The sequence below is a fragment of the Glandiceps talaboti genome, chromosome 16 (genome assembly GCF_964340395.1).
Source record: "Glandiceps talaboti chromosome 16, keGlaTala1.1, whole genome shotgun sequence".
NCBI lineage: Eukaryota > Metazoa > Hemichordata > Enteropneusta > Spengelidae > Glandiceps > Glandiceps talaboti.
In genome coordinates this window covers 16,987,786-17,005,514 of record NC_135564.1, presented here as the reverse complement: position 1 = coordinate 17,005,514, position 17,729 = coordinate 16,987,786, and the positions used below count along the sequence as shown (strand labels likewise).

The following is a 17,729-nucleotide window of genomic DNA, read 5'->3' as shown; positions in this document are numbered from 1 at the left end:
ACATTTACAAGTACATGTATATGAATTGTCTGTATTTGAACAAATTCTATTTAATATTGTTGAGTGTTATTATGACTGTCAAATGACACTAGGAAATATTAAGAACATTTCAGAGAGTGTGCAAGTTGCATGTAGGTGGTTATAAAATGTGTTTACTCAAAAAGTCACTATGTTACAGACTGAGAGGAATATGGTGAAATTGATATACATGTAGTTTTGAGTACACTGTATCAAATTTTGTTGTGAAACTTAATGAAATGATTGTGGAATATTTGTAGATTTTATCTTTTCACTGCCACTGAAAGATTTTATGAAATCTTTATGTTCACAGTCCCCCTTTTGTTAACAAATGAGATTCTTATTTTGGTGAAGATTTCCTGGACATTTCTCGAACAACAGAATTGTTATACCCTACATTAATAACGGGATGTTCACTTCTCACAGATCACATCCCATGCTTAGAGAAAGATACCTGGGAGGCGCTGATGACAACAGTCATGTCCCCATGGCAACAGAAGATATAACACCTGGAGGACAAGTCATGCTTGGATCTCAAATTCCAAGCTCCCTGTCTGGAAGCATAGAGCTTGAAACTATGGAAACAAAAAGTGTAACGTACGAGGACGGACAATTAATACCATGTAGTTCTCAAAGTATAGAGTCATCGTCATCGTATCATGATGATGATAGTCGAACTTTTGGCGATCTATCACAGTATGGACTTAGTTGCAGTGATCCACTCGGAGTAGATGATAGTTCGTATTCATAGTAAGTATACACACAGATGTGTACTCTGTAACTTTTTTATGTGCTTTGTCACATTGTGTTCTGGTGGCAGCAGGACAGAGTTTTCCATAAACGGTCCTATTTCGTACACCCTAATATACATGCAAAGTTTTGCTAGTTGACTTGAGCTCACCATAAAAGATCTAACTTCTTGCACCCTAGGTATGAGATGTGTTCAGTCAGTGAGAATCGAAGTATCCAGTGAATTTATAAATGTAAATTTTTTCTTGAAAAGTTAAGTTAGATACATAGTGAATGCCATCCCTACCTCAGAATGGAAATTCACAGGTAGATTTTGTAATGGCGCCACCTATTGTCCAACATCAGCAATCAGGCTCCTTATGTTATTACTTTTATATATTGCAGGACCAGGCTCCTTATGTTGCTAGTTATACTCTTGAATGAGTATCAAGCATACTTGACAATACTTAATCATTATGCAGGGCAAAAAGTAGCAATTTTGTATGTGTTTCATTCTGTCCTCAAGTTTTGGTCTGTGTTGTACATAATTCTAATTGTAATTTCTGTTAATTTGTTAAAATGTAGTGACAGCTGTGAAAAACTTTGTGCATTGTGTTGTTGTGGTGAGAAGAGTTTACTGGGGCAGGGAGATCTGCTCCGTTTTGACCCAACGCCAGGATTTAATCCGTTCAAGAAAGCTGTGCCCAAACAGCGAAAGAGTACAGAGGACAGTCTAGAGTACCAGGCCAATGAAAGAAGTCCCAAACATTGGACTTGGAGGAGGAAAAGAGGACCACCTAAGACGGGAAGGTATGTTGCGATCGATGTATTAGTTAGCGATTAGCCTTCATAGTAGGCCGGATGGTCGACCTAGCGTACATTCTCTCCACACAGCTTGTGAACTCTGTAATTGTAGTATTTTCATGGATGTCATTTGAAGAATAATTTACCAGGTTCCTCAAAATAAAAGCCCTGGTATTAATATTGTTAGAATCTTCCTTCATGGAAAATCTTGATACGGTAAATGCAGTGGTAAAGTATTTGCTCACATCAGTCAGCAATCAGTAGGAATATGAGTCACCTAGGGGGTCTCAATATTCAAGTGTACCCAGGAGTCATTTGTTAGGTCATGTTCAATGAGAGTCTCCTTAGAACTAGGGGGGGGTGGGGGGGGGGTGTTGTTGTATGTTTGATTGTTCATGTTCACTTTGATACGTCCCTGTTGATGTGTTTTTGTCACCAAGCAAGTTGCCATGACATTATTTCAGTTTGAGTAAACTCAGGAAATCTATGCTGACTAATCATTTGTATGTACCCATTTATATGTTGAAATATCACTTTGAAAGTTTCTGCAGGGACAGGAATTTTTTACTTATATTATTACGATGAGCAAGCAGTTTAAAATTGAAAAAAAACGTAAAAAATTCTACTTGTTCACTGGGACAAGTACTTTCTAAAATCACTTGACTGGCGCGGCAAATCTCATATTTCGAGCCCTGCAATATGAGTATGTTTTCCTACTTGTCAATATTTCAGCAGAGACAGGAGTAAATCACCTAGACGGTCTAATCCCCACAGTGTACTGATTGGCGATAATGGTAAACCACCACTCATTGTTGATGAACTCACTACAGTAGGACACCCAGAAGAACCGGACCACCAGCAAGTTTTTGAGCCAACAGGTAAGAGAAATTGAAGATGTACAAACTGTGGGGAAAAATGAGCGATTTCTGTCCACTTTTTGGATGACAATCAGTGCGAAGTTCCTATGTTAAATGTCTACCTGACCCATAGGCAGCAGTTTTGAAATGCTCTACTTCTGATGAGAGCAGCTTCTAAATAGTGCACCCAGTTGCCAAAGCTATCCTGCTAATCCAATAATCAAAATAAATGTTACACACAAACAGAGCAGAGTTTATGTGAAGAATGATTGCCGTCAAAGCATTCTAATGGGTTCTCCCTTTGCGCAGTAACAAGGGCAAGCATAGCCCTTAATATATTTTTGTTGCGACATAATGTTTTCAAAATTGATGCATTTTAAATTTACGATTAAATTTCAAATTTTATTTGGGGAACCCCAGTAATCCAACTTGGGAATCTTGGTAGATTTGACCTACTTACTACCCTTATCAAAAAAAAAGAAGAAAAAAAAGAATGGAATATTGTAGACCTGTGTTTGTTTCCAGGACTTGATGGGTAATGTGTTGTCGTGTTTTCTCCTGTGCACAGGTCATACAACGGCACATCATTGTTGTGCAGCATGGTCTGAAGGTGTATGTCAGAATGAAAGCCTCCAACTCATCAATGTAGACAAGGCAATCTTCTCAGGGATAACTCAATGCTGTAGCTATTGTAAGAAATATGGTGCAACGATAGTGTGCAGAGTTGTCAAGTGTAATAAAATTTATCATTATCCATGTGCTGCAAGTAGTGGGGCATTCCAGGTAAGCATCATAGTTGTAATGACCCTTGTAGTGGAGCTTTCAAGTAATAGCGCCCTCTGGAGTGCATCATACTTGTAATGACCCTTGTAGTGGAGCTAAGTTTCAAGTAATAACGCCCTCTGGAGTGCATCATACTTGTAATGGCTGTTGTAATTGACCTTTCAAGTAATAGCACCCTCTGGAGTGCATCATAGTTGTAATGTCCATTGCAAAAGGACCTTTCCAGAAATATCACCCTCTTGAGTGCATCACAGTTGTAATGTCCATTGCAAAAGGGCCTTTCCAGAAATATCACCCTCTTGAGTGCATCACAGTTGCAATGTCTGTTGTAGTGGACCTTTCAAGTAATAGCACCCTCTGGAGTGCGTCATAGTTGTAAAAGGACCTTTCAAGTAAGAGCCCCCTCTGGAGTTTGTCATAGTTGTAATATCCATTGTAAAAAGAACTTTCAAGTAATAGCATCCTGTTGAGTGCATCATAGCTGTAATGTCTGTAGTGGTGGCCCTTTCAAGTAATACGGTTCTCTTGAGAGCATCATACTTAGTGATAGTAGTCATATCCAATGTAATGTACCATTTAGGTAATAGCGCCCTCTAGAGTTCATCAGTTCATAATATCCATGTTAGTGAACCAGGATACCTGTGATACATCTTTCACTTTGTCAGATATACCTCTATTTCAGACAGTGAACAGGTTCATTCTAATTCTGACCTCGTTATCATTACAAATTTGTTCCATAGCGAGCACCATTAATTATAAATGTCCAGTAGTACGTCAACTTGAATTTCTCTGTCTGTAAGAGATATGTTGTTTTGGAGAGATGCTAACCATTTTCCATTTCTTTTTTTATCCCTTACTGATTCAGGAAATTAAAGGCATGTCCTTATTTTGTCCAGATCATTTAGACCAAGCACAGGCTCATGGTAAGTATCATGCTAACCTATTTATATCAAGTTCAAATAATTTCAAAAAAAATTCATGTAGGTTCCACAGATTGCCTCTTTGTAAGAAACTATGGACATGCCTTATGCTGATGATAGGAGATCTTGAATGTGTAGTAGGGTACATTGATAAACTAACTCTGCCTTACATGTAGTTGAAAAAAACTTTCATTGCTGAGGTAGAATTTAGTCTTTCAATACGCTGTATTCCGGTTACTGAAGTTCCAGCCATTTCTCAGGTAGCAACCACAAGAGGGCGCACTAGATTGGCAGAGTGAGGGCTAAAATTTTTGTCATGGCCTCCGGTTGCATGAAGCAGTGAATGAAATGTGTCTGAAAGAGCTATGAATGTAGTGGTTAGGTATTTTTTCATTACTGGTAGTTGTTAATAAAATAGTATTGTTGGAACAGCGTAGAGAATGTGAGCGGTAACTGAATGTCTGCTGTGTTTATGCTAGGACACTCTACTAATCTGACCCTCACTGTCAAACAAATGGCTTGCGAACAGCACTCCTAGTGGTCAAACCATGAAATCTTTTATCTTTCCTATAACCGGATTGCGGCATTTTCACCAACAGTTTGCATGCTCATAATGCATACAATTTTGTAGTGGGTGAAAATGAAAGAGTCATCACATAGTAAAGAATACGTGAATAACAAAGTTTGTTGTATAATGAGAATTTACTGTGCATAAATGGAATGTCAAGTCTGCCTCAAGGGCAACACTGTTTGAACTGCGAAAGAGGAAATTCAATGGTTAAAATGTATATTTTAGACAAAATATTTGTGAAAATCTGTATAGTACATGCATAACACATTTTGATGGCAGTCCAGTTGTTTTTAAATCTAACGGATGCTATTTTTTTTAAAGTCAGAATCAGAATCAGAATCAAAATTACTTTATTCATCCCACCAGGGGAAATTAAAACTACAGTTCTTGCAGGTAAAACAGAAATAAAACCAATACAAAAGATAGCATTACATATTATACGACATACTAAAACGACAGCACAGTACTAAAAAGAGCGACAATGATTGCTGTTAAGAACTGAGATAGCGGATGGAATGAAAGACGATTTAAAACGATTGGTTTTTAGCTGCTGGAGCACGGTATCTACCACTCCTTGAAATACAACGGTCGTAGAATTCTGCATATAGTGGATGGGAAGGGTCTTTCAGAACACTATGAGCCTTCGACATTATGCGTTTGTTATAGATAGAATCTATATCTTGTATAGAATCTATATCTATAAGTTGTTGTCCATCACATGTTTATACTATAGATTTGGGGACCAGCTGATGAAAAGGTATGTGAGATTAGGTAGCGACATCTCACTGTTCATAATTTCATTGATGTTTGTTTTTCTTTGCATGCACAGCTGCTGAAGAGGAGGCTAACTGCGTTGTGTGTGATAGTCCAGGTGACATGATGGAACAGTTATTCTGTACAAGCTGTGGTCAACATTACCATGGGAGTTGTTTAGATCCACCGGTCGATGTCAATCCTGTGGTCAGGGCAGGCTGGCAGTGTCCTGAATGTAAAATATGTCAAACTTGTAGGTAAGTGTGGCAGATCATGCTAAATGAATGATATTGACAGAACACTGCAGGTTCTGCTCTACTGTGTACTTGGTGTTTGGTTATTAGAGTGTTTCGGGGCACAAAAGGCTTTCAATGCTTGCGAGAGTCAGTGCTAATAATTGAGGACAAAATTTGGTCGATTACCTGTTGAAACAATGAACTGAAACGTGTGTGTGTGTGTGTGTGTGTGTGTATATGTTTGTACATGTATATGGATGGATGGGTGTGTGGGTGTGTATCTGTGGTGTGTGCATGTCCAGGTGTGCATGCATGTGTGTGTGTGGGAATGTATATGTTTGTACATGTATGGATGGGTGTGTGTGTGGGTGACTGTCTCTGTCCCTGTCTCTGTCTCTGTCTCTGTCTCTGTCTCAGTTTCTGTCTCTGTCTCTGTGTTCCTCTCATGGGATATTTATGATTAACCAGATATTGTAAATGTATGTATTACAGGCAACCTGGTGATGATAATAAAATGCTTGTATGTGATACCTGTGATAAAGGCTATCATACATTTTGTCTACGTCCTGTCATGCAAACTATTCCAAAGAATGGCTGGAAGTGTAGGGTAAGTTGACGACTGTTTCTTTTGTCGCCTTGGTGAATTCATACAGAGTTGAGAGTAAAAAGGGATAGGAAATGAAATATCAGAAAATGCATTATCATTTCAGAGTCTTCCAATGTATCTTCTAATTAAAAAAAACAACATTTTTATTGTGGGTCAAAATGATAAAAACTATAATATTTTGTGAGTCACCACATAGTAAGGAATAGGGGAACATCAAATCTTGGTGTGTCACAAGAAATAGCTATGCGTTGGTAGCATGTAAAATTGGTGTAGAGTGTACGATGGCATTTGCAGGAAATCCTTCATGGAAACCATAGCTATTGGTAAGTTTGCTGTACACAAAGGAATGGTCTTGGATATAGCCAAAGTTTTTTGCAATGATTTATCTCAAAAACTGCACTGGGCAGAGAGATTCATTGTTTTTCTTGGTGACCTAATCAAGGGAGTTTCTGTAACAGTAAAACTGCACTATTTTGACGTAAAATTTCACAGTCCGTGATTCATAGTAGACAAGTGCACTATCATTTGATGTGTCGTGATTGTCAACTGCAGATTAATTTACGAACTTTGTTTTCTGTTTGTAGAATTGTCGTGTATGTACAGACTGTGGCTCTCGAACACCAGGCAGTGGTCCAAGTTCACGATGGCACCTCAACTACAGTGTGTGTGATAGTTGCTATCAGCAGAGAAACAAAGGGCTTTGTTGTCCCATCTGTGGGAAAGCTTACAGGCAACACACAACAGCCAACACCATGGTACAGTGTGAACACTGTAAAAAGTAAGTATGTTATGAATGTATATATTAGCCTCTGTTACTTACCACAAAAAGTGTTGTAATTCCTCCGCTCAGGTTAAAGTTAGAAGAGTTTGATACATGTGTGATAATGAAGATGTTTTTTAGTCAGCCTGATACTGTCCCATTGTAAGCCTGATTCTGTTCAGAAACTTGTTCTATGTAATGCCTAAGTGCTTGTTGTCTCGTGTATTAATGAAAGTCTCCTCAAAGTGTCACAAGAGGGCGCCCCACATGAAATGTGAGAATGAAAATTACATGGTAGAACATGAAGAAGCCAACAAAATGTGACTAAAACAAATCCGTGATATCTTAAATATTACTTGATCACTAGAAACAAAGTTAGAAGAATGTTCTGACTGGTTAGGAATGTAACCAACTGTTATCTTAAAAACAAAGGGAAATGATTTTTTCAAGGGAAAGTGCCAGTACTCCGGCTATCATGGCCCTCACTTCTGCTTCCAGACAGCACTCCTAATGGTCAAACTGTACAATCTTTTTCTTTTTTTTTCTGGAGTATTGTGTATTCGTCTAATCATGCATTTCTCTGATTTGTACAGATGGGTACATGCGGACTGTGATGACAGTATTGATATGGCTACGTATCAACAACGTAAAGATGAAGGTGCACATGCTGTTTATAACTGCCCAGATTGTAGGAACAAAGATCTGTCACAGGTGAGAAGCAGCCATCGTAATAGTAGTATGAACCCAAGCTTATTGTTAGTGCAAGTCTGTGAGTGGTTTGAAAGGAGAGAAATCAAGTGATTGATGTCAACCAAGTGGAGTGACAATCATAGAAGTATTTCTGATTTGAAAATGATATGAATTCTAATATTTCGTGGGGTTATATATGATTTCGCATGAAAATGGTTTCAGAAATATAAGGTGGGCGGCAATTTGAAGTTGTTCTGTGATAGTAAAGTTGTTTGACCATGTCAAATGTGACTATATGACAAATAACAATTTTGCTGATGAAAAAATGGGAATTCGGTGTCGAATAAATAGTAACAATTTTTTTTCCACAGTTACACCACAGTACTGATTCTGCCTCATGTTCCTTCAAAAAGCTGCTGAACAGCACTCCTAGTGGCGAAAACCGTACAAACTTTTGTCTTTTCAATAACTAACAGAACTATGGTGTACTTTACTAGTTCTTACATGGATACAAATATGGTCTTTACACACAGGATCCCCTGAGTGATGTAGAACATCCCATGGAAATCATAGATAGTAGAGGGGTGTATGCTACAGCCACAATGGATTCTGACAGCAACTTTACAGAAAACGATGTCATATCAGATACACCGCAGCAAGATGACGATCCTGACTACATTCCGCCGGGAATGCGAATAGATGTTATACGAGATCCTAGGCTTCTGACGGCAGGCGGTATTATTGAAGACAGTTTAGAAACTGAGAGTCATCAAAGCTCTCAAGACACCTTGATTAATGAAGACAGTGTAAATAGTGCTGACATTGAGTTTCATACCACGGAGAAGATTATACCATTTGTACAGGTTAGTTGGTTTTTTTTTTGTCAGGAAATACAAGGCTATGAATAATAGTAATATCAATATCAATATTTGTATATTAAAAATGATCTTTTGGAGTCATGATGGCCAAATGGTTAGAGTGGCTGGCTTGGAAACCCCTGGTCACCAGTGTAAGCCTTTCCACTGCTATTTGTCTCTGAATGACCACCTATAAAGTATTGCATGGTCTTTCACTGCCATACTTTTCAGGCACTCTCCATGAGCAGCCTAATCTCTGCACACTTCGGTCATCGGACACATATTTATTGTTTGAACCCATTTGCAGACTTACTTCCTTTGGTGGTTGTGTTTTCTCGACATGCCTCGCGAATGGCGTCTTTGGAACAAATTGCCATTGGAGTTCGACAGACACCCACAGTCAATAAAAAACAATTATTTGCAAAAAAGTTTTCAATACATAAGTGTACAGCGCCTGTGAACTTTACTGTGTATTAGATACAGGTACTCTGTAAAGTTTCTGATTGATTGATTGATTGATTGATTGATTGATTGATTCATAAGTCCCTGAACAAGATTTGAACTCGTCAATCCAGCTGTATGAAAGAGGACCTGGCAGGATAGAGGTTGTTTTGTGAATGTTTTAATCCTATATGCGTAACAAGGCTGCAATGGATTGTATGTTGCCCAGACTCGGAGTGTTGAGAGAGTGTAAATGGCTTTTGTGCCATTACAGGTCTGTGCTAGAGCTCAAGTCAGAACTTAGCAATTTTTTTGATTACCAGTGGTTGCTAAAAAATAGTACAGTGGGAACACTCACAGAAAGTGAGTGGTAGCTTCATGGCTGCTGTCTTTATGCTGCAATACCCTAACTATTCTGGCCCTCGCTTCCAGTCCCAAAACAGCCTGTGAACAGCACTCCTAGTGGCCAAACCATGAAATCTTTTATCTTTCTGATAATCAGAATTTGGTGTATTTAAGACAGAGATGATAAACAAAATAAGTACAGGTGACATGAACTCCAGGTTGTGACCTAGTTTACCCCATGCACTTTTTTAGTCCAGCAACAGCCTTTAATTTTCAGTAAACCAGAAAATATAGGTGATGAATTGAGACTAAAAATAGACATGCACAGACATATGATACAGAGTTGGTGTACAGAACACGTAAAAGCTGAATGTTTTTTTTTGAGGGAATTTTTGCTGGACATCAAAATTTGCCTCCTGCACTAGTATTCTGCTCACTGCAGCATAATACTAAACCATCACTACAGAACTCAAACTTAGTATTTAGGCCTGATTTATTTATAATTCAGTGGCGTGATTTAGTATATGTGCAAAACTGTAGACTAAGATGTCATAGAAACGTCTATTATGCAGTCAGCTGTGTTAACTATGTCAGTAGATGATGTTCAATGGCATTGAATGCATGCACCAACATTAAACATAGTCTACATCTACCAATTGTATCTGATCTAGAAAGAGAGAGATCTTGAGATTTGATGCCACAGATACCACTAGACTAGTTCAGAGGTCTTGAAATTTGATGCCATGCACTAGACTAGTTCAGAGATCTTGAGATTTGATGCCACAGATAGTACTAGACTAGTTCAGATATCTTGAGATTTGATGCCATGCACTAGACTAGTTCAGAGATCTTGAGATTTGATGCCACAGATAGCACTAGACTAGGTCAGAGATCTTGAGATTTGATGCCACAGATAGTACTAGACTAGTTCAGATATCTTGAGATTTGATGCCATGCACTAGACTAGTTCAGAGATCTTGAGATTTGATGCCACAGATAGTACTAGACTAGGTCAGAGATCTTAAGATTTGATGCCACGCACTAGACTAGTTCAGAGATCTTGGAATTTGATGCCACAGATAGCACTAGACTAGTTCAGAGATCTTGAGATTTGATGCCACAGATAGCACTAAACTAGTTCAGAGATCTTGGAATTCAAAGCCATGCACTAGACTAGTTCAGAGATCTTGAGATTTGATGCCACGGATAGCACTAGACTAGTTCAGAGATCTTGAGATTTGATGCCATGCACTAGACTAGTTCAGAGCTCTTGAGATTTGGTGCCACAGATACCACAAGACTAGGTCAGAGATCTTGAGATTTGATGCTAGATATAGCACTAGGCTAACATATATATTAGAATACTTTCTTGAGGTTTTATATATATATATATATACATTTTTTTTCACCTGTGTTAAAAGGATCATATTCGGTTTGTGCCACTTTAAGAGCTGATCCTTCTTTTGTATCCAAGATTAAAGTATTTTGAAGAGAGCGTATACTTAAAGCCTTTGATATGATCCAGGTTCCGATAGGCATTAGTAAATTGCACACACTACCTTTTCAGTCGGTGAAAATACACAAGAATGTTGAGTCACAGCAATGAAGTTTTATTTGTTGATTTTGTTTGCTATGTCTTTCATAGTATCTGAGATAGCAAAGGCAGGTATGTAACCCAGGGTTATGTATACACCTGTTATGACAGAACAGGCACTGAGTGTTGTTTACTCCAGTTTGGAACTAGACCAGCCCCACTGATAAGAAATCCTCCATTTATAAGTTTATGAGCTGTGTAAACTGTACCTTTATTGCTCTTATCTGATTTATTAGCCTTGGGTATTATTCAACTGCCAAACATTTTGTTTACTTTAAGCAATGTTTGCGTTTGGATTTTGCAGAGAGAAATGTCCAGTGTACCAAGCACTGCATCAAGCCTTTCAAATTTACTGACAAGTACAAAAACGCCTGGGCTTGGAAAACCAGCGGTCATCAAGAGAATTGGCGCAGGACGACCGAGGGTGAGTTTTGACAGCAAGTTACTTAGCACTCCCATAGCGAGAAGTCTTTCAATTGGTTGTTTTTCATATCTGACCCCCCTAAGTTTGTTGTGAAAAGTCAGCTTCCAAAGTTCAGCAGTCACGAGTGTTCCTGAACGAGGCATGCACGTTTTGATGGTCTTCAAATGTGGTTGCTGGAAATGCTGTATGTATGTATTTTGTAATGTGCAATACACATGCTTTAATGTTAACATTTTGTTGGGAAGTCACAAAAGGCTATTAAGACTGAAGACTGGCTGAAAAATAACAGCTTTATGTGTTGTTTTTTTCAGCAGCATTTTATACCTCTCTTATCTCGAGATGTCAACATTTTGATCATATATACATAGGCATTTATGAGCAGAGGCAGAAGTGGAATAGTTGAGTCATGCATTGATAATGTCAAGAATAATAGTTAACAAAATGCATTTACTAAGCACTGCAAAGTGAAATCAGTCTGGTGCTTGGAATTTCTTCCCATATCTTAATGTTTGTGTGTAAGGCCATACAACATGGCTGAAAATAACACAGTATTCTTAGTAGACTACTTCCGTAGTTGTCGCATGTTCATGGAAAGACTAGCCCAGAGTTGAGTCATGTAGGAATTTTGACTTGTCTGTGAGGGGAGATGATGGTCAACCTGAAAATCATCCAACAACTTGACTCTAGGCTATTGAAATACATACAGTGTCTTGAAATAGATATGTATGCCAGAGACTTGGCTGGCTGTCTTGTTTAGCAATGCTGTTAGACCCAGAATATTCAGGCTAATGTACCTGTATGTGATGTATTTTTTCAACAGGGGAGGGGTGCGCAGCTTGCCAAGCGGAGACGACATCCTGGTCCACCAGCCAAGAGAGGCCCTAAACCTAAACTCAAACCTAGTAGTGTACTGCAAATAACACAGGTATTACTACTTTCATATTCTTTTTAAATTCTTGTTCCCTCTCACACTTTGTGGTGTTTTCTCTTTCTTAGTATTGTACATCCTATTGTGTGTCGTCTTAGGTTTTGTTTCACCTTTTGATGTTGTACACATTTACTTTCCATTAGTTGGAAGAGTTGTTTTTGCCTAAAATTATTGTAAATAAAAATAAATGAAAAGTTTATTCTTTAATCTGTGTGTAAGAATAACATTTTGTCATTTCTTGAATGCTGAACTCTTGGGACTTTATATGTAAATGTCATGTCACATGAGTAAAACACCAGGCCAACATCATTTTAACTGTAAATGTCATCACATAAGTAAAACACTAAGCCTTCATTGTTTTAGCTGTAAATGTAATGTCACATGAGTGAAACACCAAGCCTACATCATTTTAGCCGTAACACAAACAGCTTTAATTGCCAGTGATCGTGAATGAGACATGTTTTTTATGTCTTACCAGACATCATGTACAACACAAGATAGTGGCAATGAGAAGAAAGATGAAGATGATACCGGCATGCACACGACAGTTGTCTTATTTTCTGTCAAAGATAAATTTACTCTCACTCAGGTAAGTTTAGCCTATTGACTTGTTTTGGTGTTACTGTAGCCCTCTACACCAAACCAAGGCTTATGCTCTTGGAAGCACAGAAATTGTGTTCAACTTTTGAATGTGGAATCAACAAGCAACAGCTCTGCTAAAATCTGAGTGGATTTTATATTGTCCAGGCATTCATAATTAGCTACCCTCCCAATAAAGGTCATGTAGGGTCATGATTACATAACAGTTTTACATACAAGACTTGCTTAGATTTAGCAGAGATGTTGATGGTAATTTCAAAATTTGAAACAAATTTTTGTGCTTCCAGGGGCATAAGTATTGACTGGTGTTGAGTGCTATAGTAACACCAGCACAAGACTCGGTGGGGGTGGGGTGGCAGTGGGGGTGGGGTGGGGATGGGGATGTATTGATGAATGCTTGGATTAAAAACATTCAAACTATAGTGGTGACAATGGTGTTGACAATTCTTGAACAAACACAAACTACTATCAGTATTGTGACATATACACCCTTGACATTATTTTCAGAAAGCCATCTTTCAGCTAACTATGATATGCACAAACTAAAATTATTTGTTGTCGCATGGGGTAGAATACACAAATGGATGACAGCTGCCTTGATTGTACGGTGGCATAATTACCCTGTAATCAAAGTAGTATGAATAGAGATGAGTTGGAATGTGGCATCACTTGAGAGAAATTTGCTATCAGAATGCTGCTCTGCAGTGTGTATAATTACCTGAACGTCCTGTAATAGCATATATCAAAATTTCACCACAAAACAAAACAAAGTTTGTGTCTTATCTGAGAGAGCTGCCAACTGGCTTGCTGCAGTCGTAATTATGTTCATGGTGGCAAAGCTGATAAAGTCGATGTATATCATATGTATTATTGGAGTCATAATTACATTTGTCTGGATGCCAACGTGGTTTCTAAAGTGAGTGGAGGTGTAAATCGTAATGATACTATATAGGAACTAGGCTGTAATTATGTGCATGGGTGGATAAAGTGGGTGTATATGTATTATTAAAAGTATGATACATTGAATGTCATGTTTGACCAAAGTCCTTGTGTGTTATCTTTCAGGATATGTGTGTAAGTTGTGGCAGTTTTGGTCGAGGTGCTGAGGGACGTCTTCTGACATGCTCTCAGTGTGGACAGTGCTATCACCCCTATTGTGTTAACATCAAGGTGAGTTGTGGTTGACAGATTGATACTTTCTGTTCACAGTCCTGTTCCTACTATGATTACCGATTTGTGGGGCAGTTCATTTACCATGAAAAAATTGAATAATTTGTATCACATCTTTTGCATGTATGACTGCATTGATATTATAATTATTCACTAAAAAATGTTCCCAGTAAGTATATCAACAGTTTCTATGAGGTTGATTGATATAGCAGTTAGTGTTATAGTGAAATAACGAGAAAACATTTAATGCATGGCAATAGATGGTATGGAGCAGAAACATGTACGTGTATTGTATGTGTTAAATCATAGCTGTCCAAAAGAGCTGTTGTTCATGTATATGCTGCCACCAGAGGGCGCTGTCCTGAAAATGGCAACCTCTACTCGGTCTTATCCTGGCTGACACTGCTATCCATGCTATCAAGTGTTCAACTCTTTGTGTTTTCTTTTTGTAGATCACAAAAGTTGTCTTATCCAAGGGCTGGAGATGTCTGGACTGTACAGTGTGTGAGGGTTGCGGTAAGGCCAGTGACGAAGGACGTCTCTTGCTATGTGATGACTGTGATATTAGCTATCACACATATTGCTTAGACCCACCATTAGAAAATGTACCCAAGGGTGGTTGGAAGTGTAAATGGTAAGTATGGTGAATTGACAAAAAATTGAATATTGCTATACTGGGTAATGACACTTTGTAATGCCTATGACATCAAACTCAGAGCTATGTCAGTAGGAAGGGAATGATAGATGCACTACCCCATGTCTTTTATAGTGGTTAATTCCATGCCAAAGAAAGTGTTGTGGATGAGTCAAAATATAGAAACATTTAGGGATGGTCAGGGTCAGATATAACTTCATATATGACAAAGGCAATATTAAATGCAAGATAAGTTAACATACTATAGGAGACTTGTGTATACCTATATTTCATTTGTTACTCATTCACCTCATGTATTAGCTATCATATTTGCATATTGTTACTCATTCACCAGGTGTGTTAGCTATCATATTTGCATATTGTTATTCATTCACCAGGTGTGTTAGAGATCTTATATGCATATTGTTACTCATTCACCAGGTGTTACATACTTTTGCAGGCTGTTTTTCTTTCACCAGGTGTGTTAAATATCTGATTTGCATATTGTTATTTATTCACCAGGTGTGTTTGTTGTACACAATGTGGTGCTACTACTCCAGGCTTTAACTGTGACTGGCAAAACAACTACACGCAGTGTGGTCCGTGTGCAAGTCTCATAACATGTTGTGCATGTTTGAAAGATTACATAGAGAATGAACTCATGCTACAGTGTATTCAGTGTTATAGGTAAGTCCTAAAACCACAATGTTTGCATTCCATGGTCTTGAATGATGGTTATCTTATAAGATGAGCTTTAAGGATTGTAACAGAAAGTGGTGCTGTTTATCGACATTGCCATACTAAGTTACGTTGTGTGTCAGCTGTTTTGAGAGGGAAAGGTACAAATACATTGTACATGGTTAGTTTCTGTCCATGGGTAGTTACCGAGTAGTCTGTTAGATATGTCTTGTTGGGCGCCCTCGTACATCGGCCTACCCCTCTCTTGCCATTGCATCTTACAAGTTACACTCAAGTTACTGTGAAGACATTGTAGAAGTCAACATATACGCTTTTTTTTGCTATAGGTGGCTACATGCAGAATGTGAGGGATTTCAGAATGAAGATGATATTGAGAGAGCAGCAGATCAAGGTTATCACTGCCTTCATTGTAGGCCAGCAACTCAACCTGCTCTCAAACCACCACCTCCGCCACCACCACCACTACCACCACCCTCAGAAGAAATGGCGCAACCTTTAGGTGAGAACAACTCATTGGATATGTAGTGTTAATGATCTTCCTACCAGGAGGGGTATTTGTTTGAATGTACACAAGTTGGGAAAATCCGGATGTCTTGGACTGTATCTGTGCCAAGATAAGTAGGCCCTTATTGATCGAAGAGGTTGATGGTGACTAGGCCATTTCATTTCAGTATGGAAGGGGTGTTTTTTGACGGACGATGGGTTTAATCAACGGCTCTTTCAATTCCTCTCTATTTTCAGAATCAACAGTGAAACCAATTCATCTTCAACAGTACTCCATGGAAGGGGTGTTTTTGACAGAGTCAGGGTTTAATCAGATTAAAAGCATGTCAATGACGCCGCCAATGAAACCGCGACATCCACGCAGCAAAGCTCGATTCCGTCCAGGCAGTCTTTCAGTCTTGAAAGAGTTACAGAAAGCAGAAAAGGCTAAACTCGGCGAGCAGGATGTGACAGTGGGACTAATGAGTGATGAAATCATCAGAGGTGAGTGGATGTAGTCGTTGAAATATACATCATCTAAATAAAACACTCCTACACTATAAAGAGCAAATAATATAGATTAAACTTTGTAATAAGGGCAGATTTATGAACACTCATGTGCACACACACACACACACACACACACACACACACACACACACACACACACACACACACACGTGCCCGCGTGCACACGCGCACAGACACAATTCCATCCATCCATTCATTCATTCATTCATTCATTCCATTCAGTTCAGTTCATTTATCAATTCCTTCATATTCAGAAATCACAGTAGTGTTTTTGAAGGTGTGTACCCCTGAAATGAAAAAGTCTTTGTCACAGCAAGGAGATTTTGGTAAATGTGATGTCATTGGCGGAGAAATTTCCCATAAACACATGCAGGAAATCTCCAAAATGACTGAACGTATCAAGTGCAGGAGGGGTTCTTTATAAAGATTTCAAAGTTGAATAAGTTACCAAGGTGCTATTTTATAACCCCAAATCATATGTTAGTTGATAGCAGTAATCAACAAGTGTACTAAGGCAGAAATATGTCTGACTGGACTTTTCCAAGATTTGTGACAAAAATATTTCACATCTCAGATTCAACTGGTGAGCATGACGAAGAAAAAGCAGAAGTCAGCGGAGGTGATGACACTAACTTAACTGACCCTAGTTTTGTGAAGAAGAAAAAACGGAGACCAGCGTACCGACCAGGTACATAGTTTTGTGATTATGCTGTGTTGAGAACTTTCCTTCTGTCTGTTATAACTTAATCTGTATTCTTGCTTTTATGTTTTCTTCTTGTTAATGGCTATGATAGTTTCCAAGTGTGTAAATATTGGCTGTAATTTTCTGCTGAGAAAATTGTTGACGACGCTTCTATTTTGAGATCATGTTCGGAGCAGTAAGATAGTGAATTTGATTAACTCACGATGGAAACAAACTTATACCTTTTTGGCTGTCAGAATGTTGACACAGTGTTTGAACATGTACAGGATCAGTTATCCTCTACAGATGTTGATGAGATGAAAATTTTCCAAATTGTATGAAGTCTACATGCACTTATAACACCACTTTCAAAATTTTGTAAACCGTAAAGTGGTTGAAGGTTACATGGTAGCTGTATACATTCTTGATTCCTGAGTGAATTAATGATAACGTGCTCACTTTGCTGATACAGTAGTCAGATGTTACTGTAATGGTATGCTTGAAATCTTTCCTCTCCAAAAAATAGCTTTTTCTGAAAACCCTTTTTTTCACTGGCTGTCTTTTTCTAATACTGTTCCTGAATCCTGTGTATGTACTTGTTTGCCTGTTCTTC

The 17,729-nt window shown here is 38.4% G+C and overlaps 1 protein-coding gene across 1 annotated transcript in view; it reads left to right on the top strand.

The window, feature by feature from the left end:
- The window catches only part of LOC144447731 (histone-lysine N-methyltransferase 2C-like), a 65,004-nt gene that overhangs the window by 14,810 nt on the left and 32,465 nt on the right, over nt 1–17,729 (top strand). Inside the window, exons 4-22 of the mRNA XM_078137811.1 lie at nt 445–768; nt 1,333–1,557; nt 2,284–2,429; nt 2,977–3,191; nt 4,057–4,114; nt 5,512–5,692; nt 6,164–6,278; nt 6,863–7,056; nt 7,632–7,749; nt 8,262–8,591; nt 11,270–11,389; nt 12,210–12,314; nt 12,796–12,906; nt 13,983–14,087; nt 14,540–14,721; nt 15,244–15,408; nt 15,747–15,919; nt 16,162–16,407; nt 17,009–17,122. Coding sequence (XP_077993937.1) covers nt 445–768; nt 1,333–1,557; nt 2,284–2,429; nt 2,977–3,191; nt 4,057–4,114; nt 5,512–5,692; nt 6,164–6,278; nt 6,863–7,056; nt 7,632–7,749; nt 8,262–8,591; nt 11,270–11,389; nt 12,210–12,314; nt 12,796–12,906; nt 13,983–14,087; nt 14,540–14,721; nt 15,244–15,408; nt 15,747–15,919; nt 16,162–16,407; nt 17,009–17,122 — 3,227 coding nt within the window. The remainder of the gene's footprint in view (nt 1–444; nt 769–1,332; nt 1,558–2,283; nt 2,430–2,976; nt 3,192–4,056; nt 4,115–5,511; nt 5,693–6,163; nt 6,279–6,862; nt 7,057–7,631; nt 7,750–8,261; nt 8,592–11,269; nt 11,390–12,209; nt 12,315–12,795; nt 12,907–13,982; nt 14,088–14,539; nt 14,722–15,243; nt 15,409–15,746; nt 15,920–16,161; nt 16,408–17,008; nt 17,123–17,729) is intronic.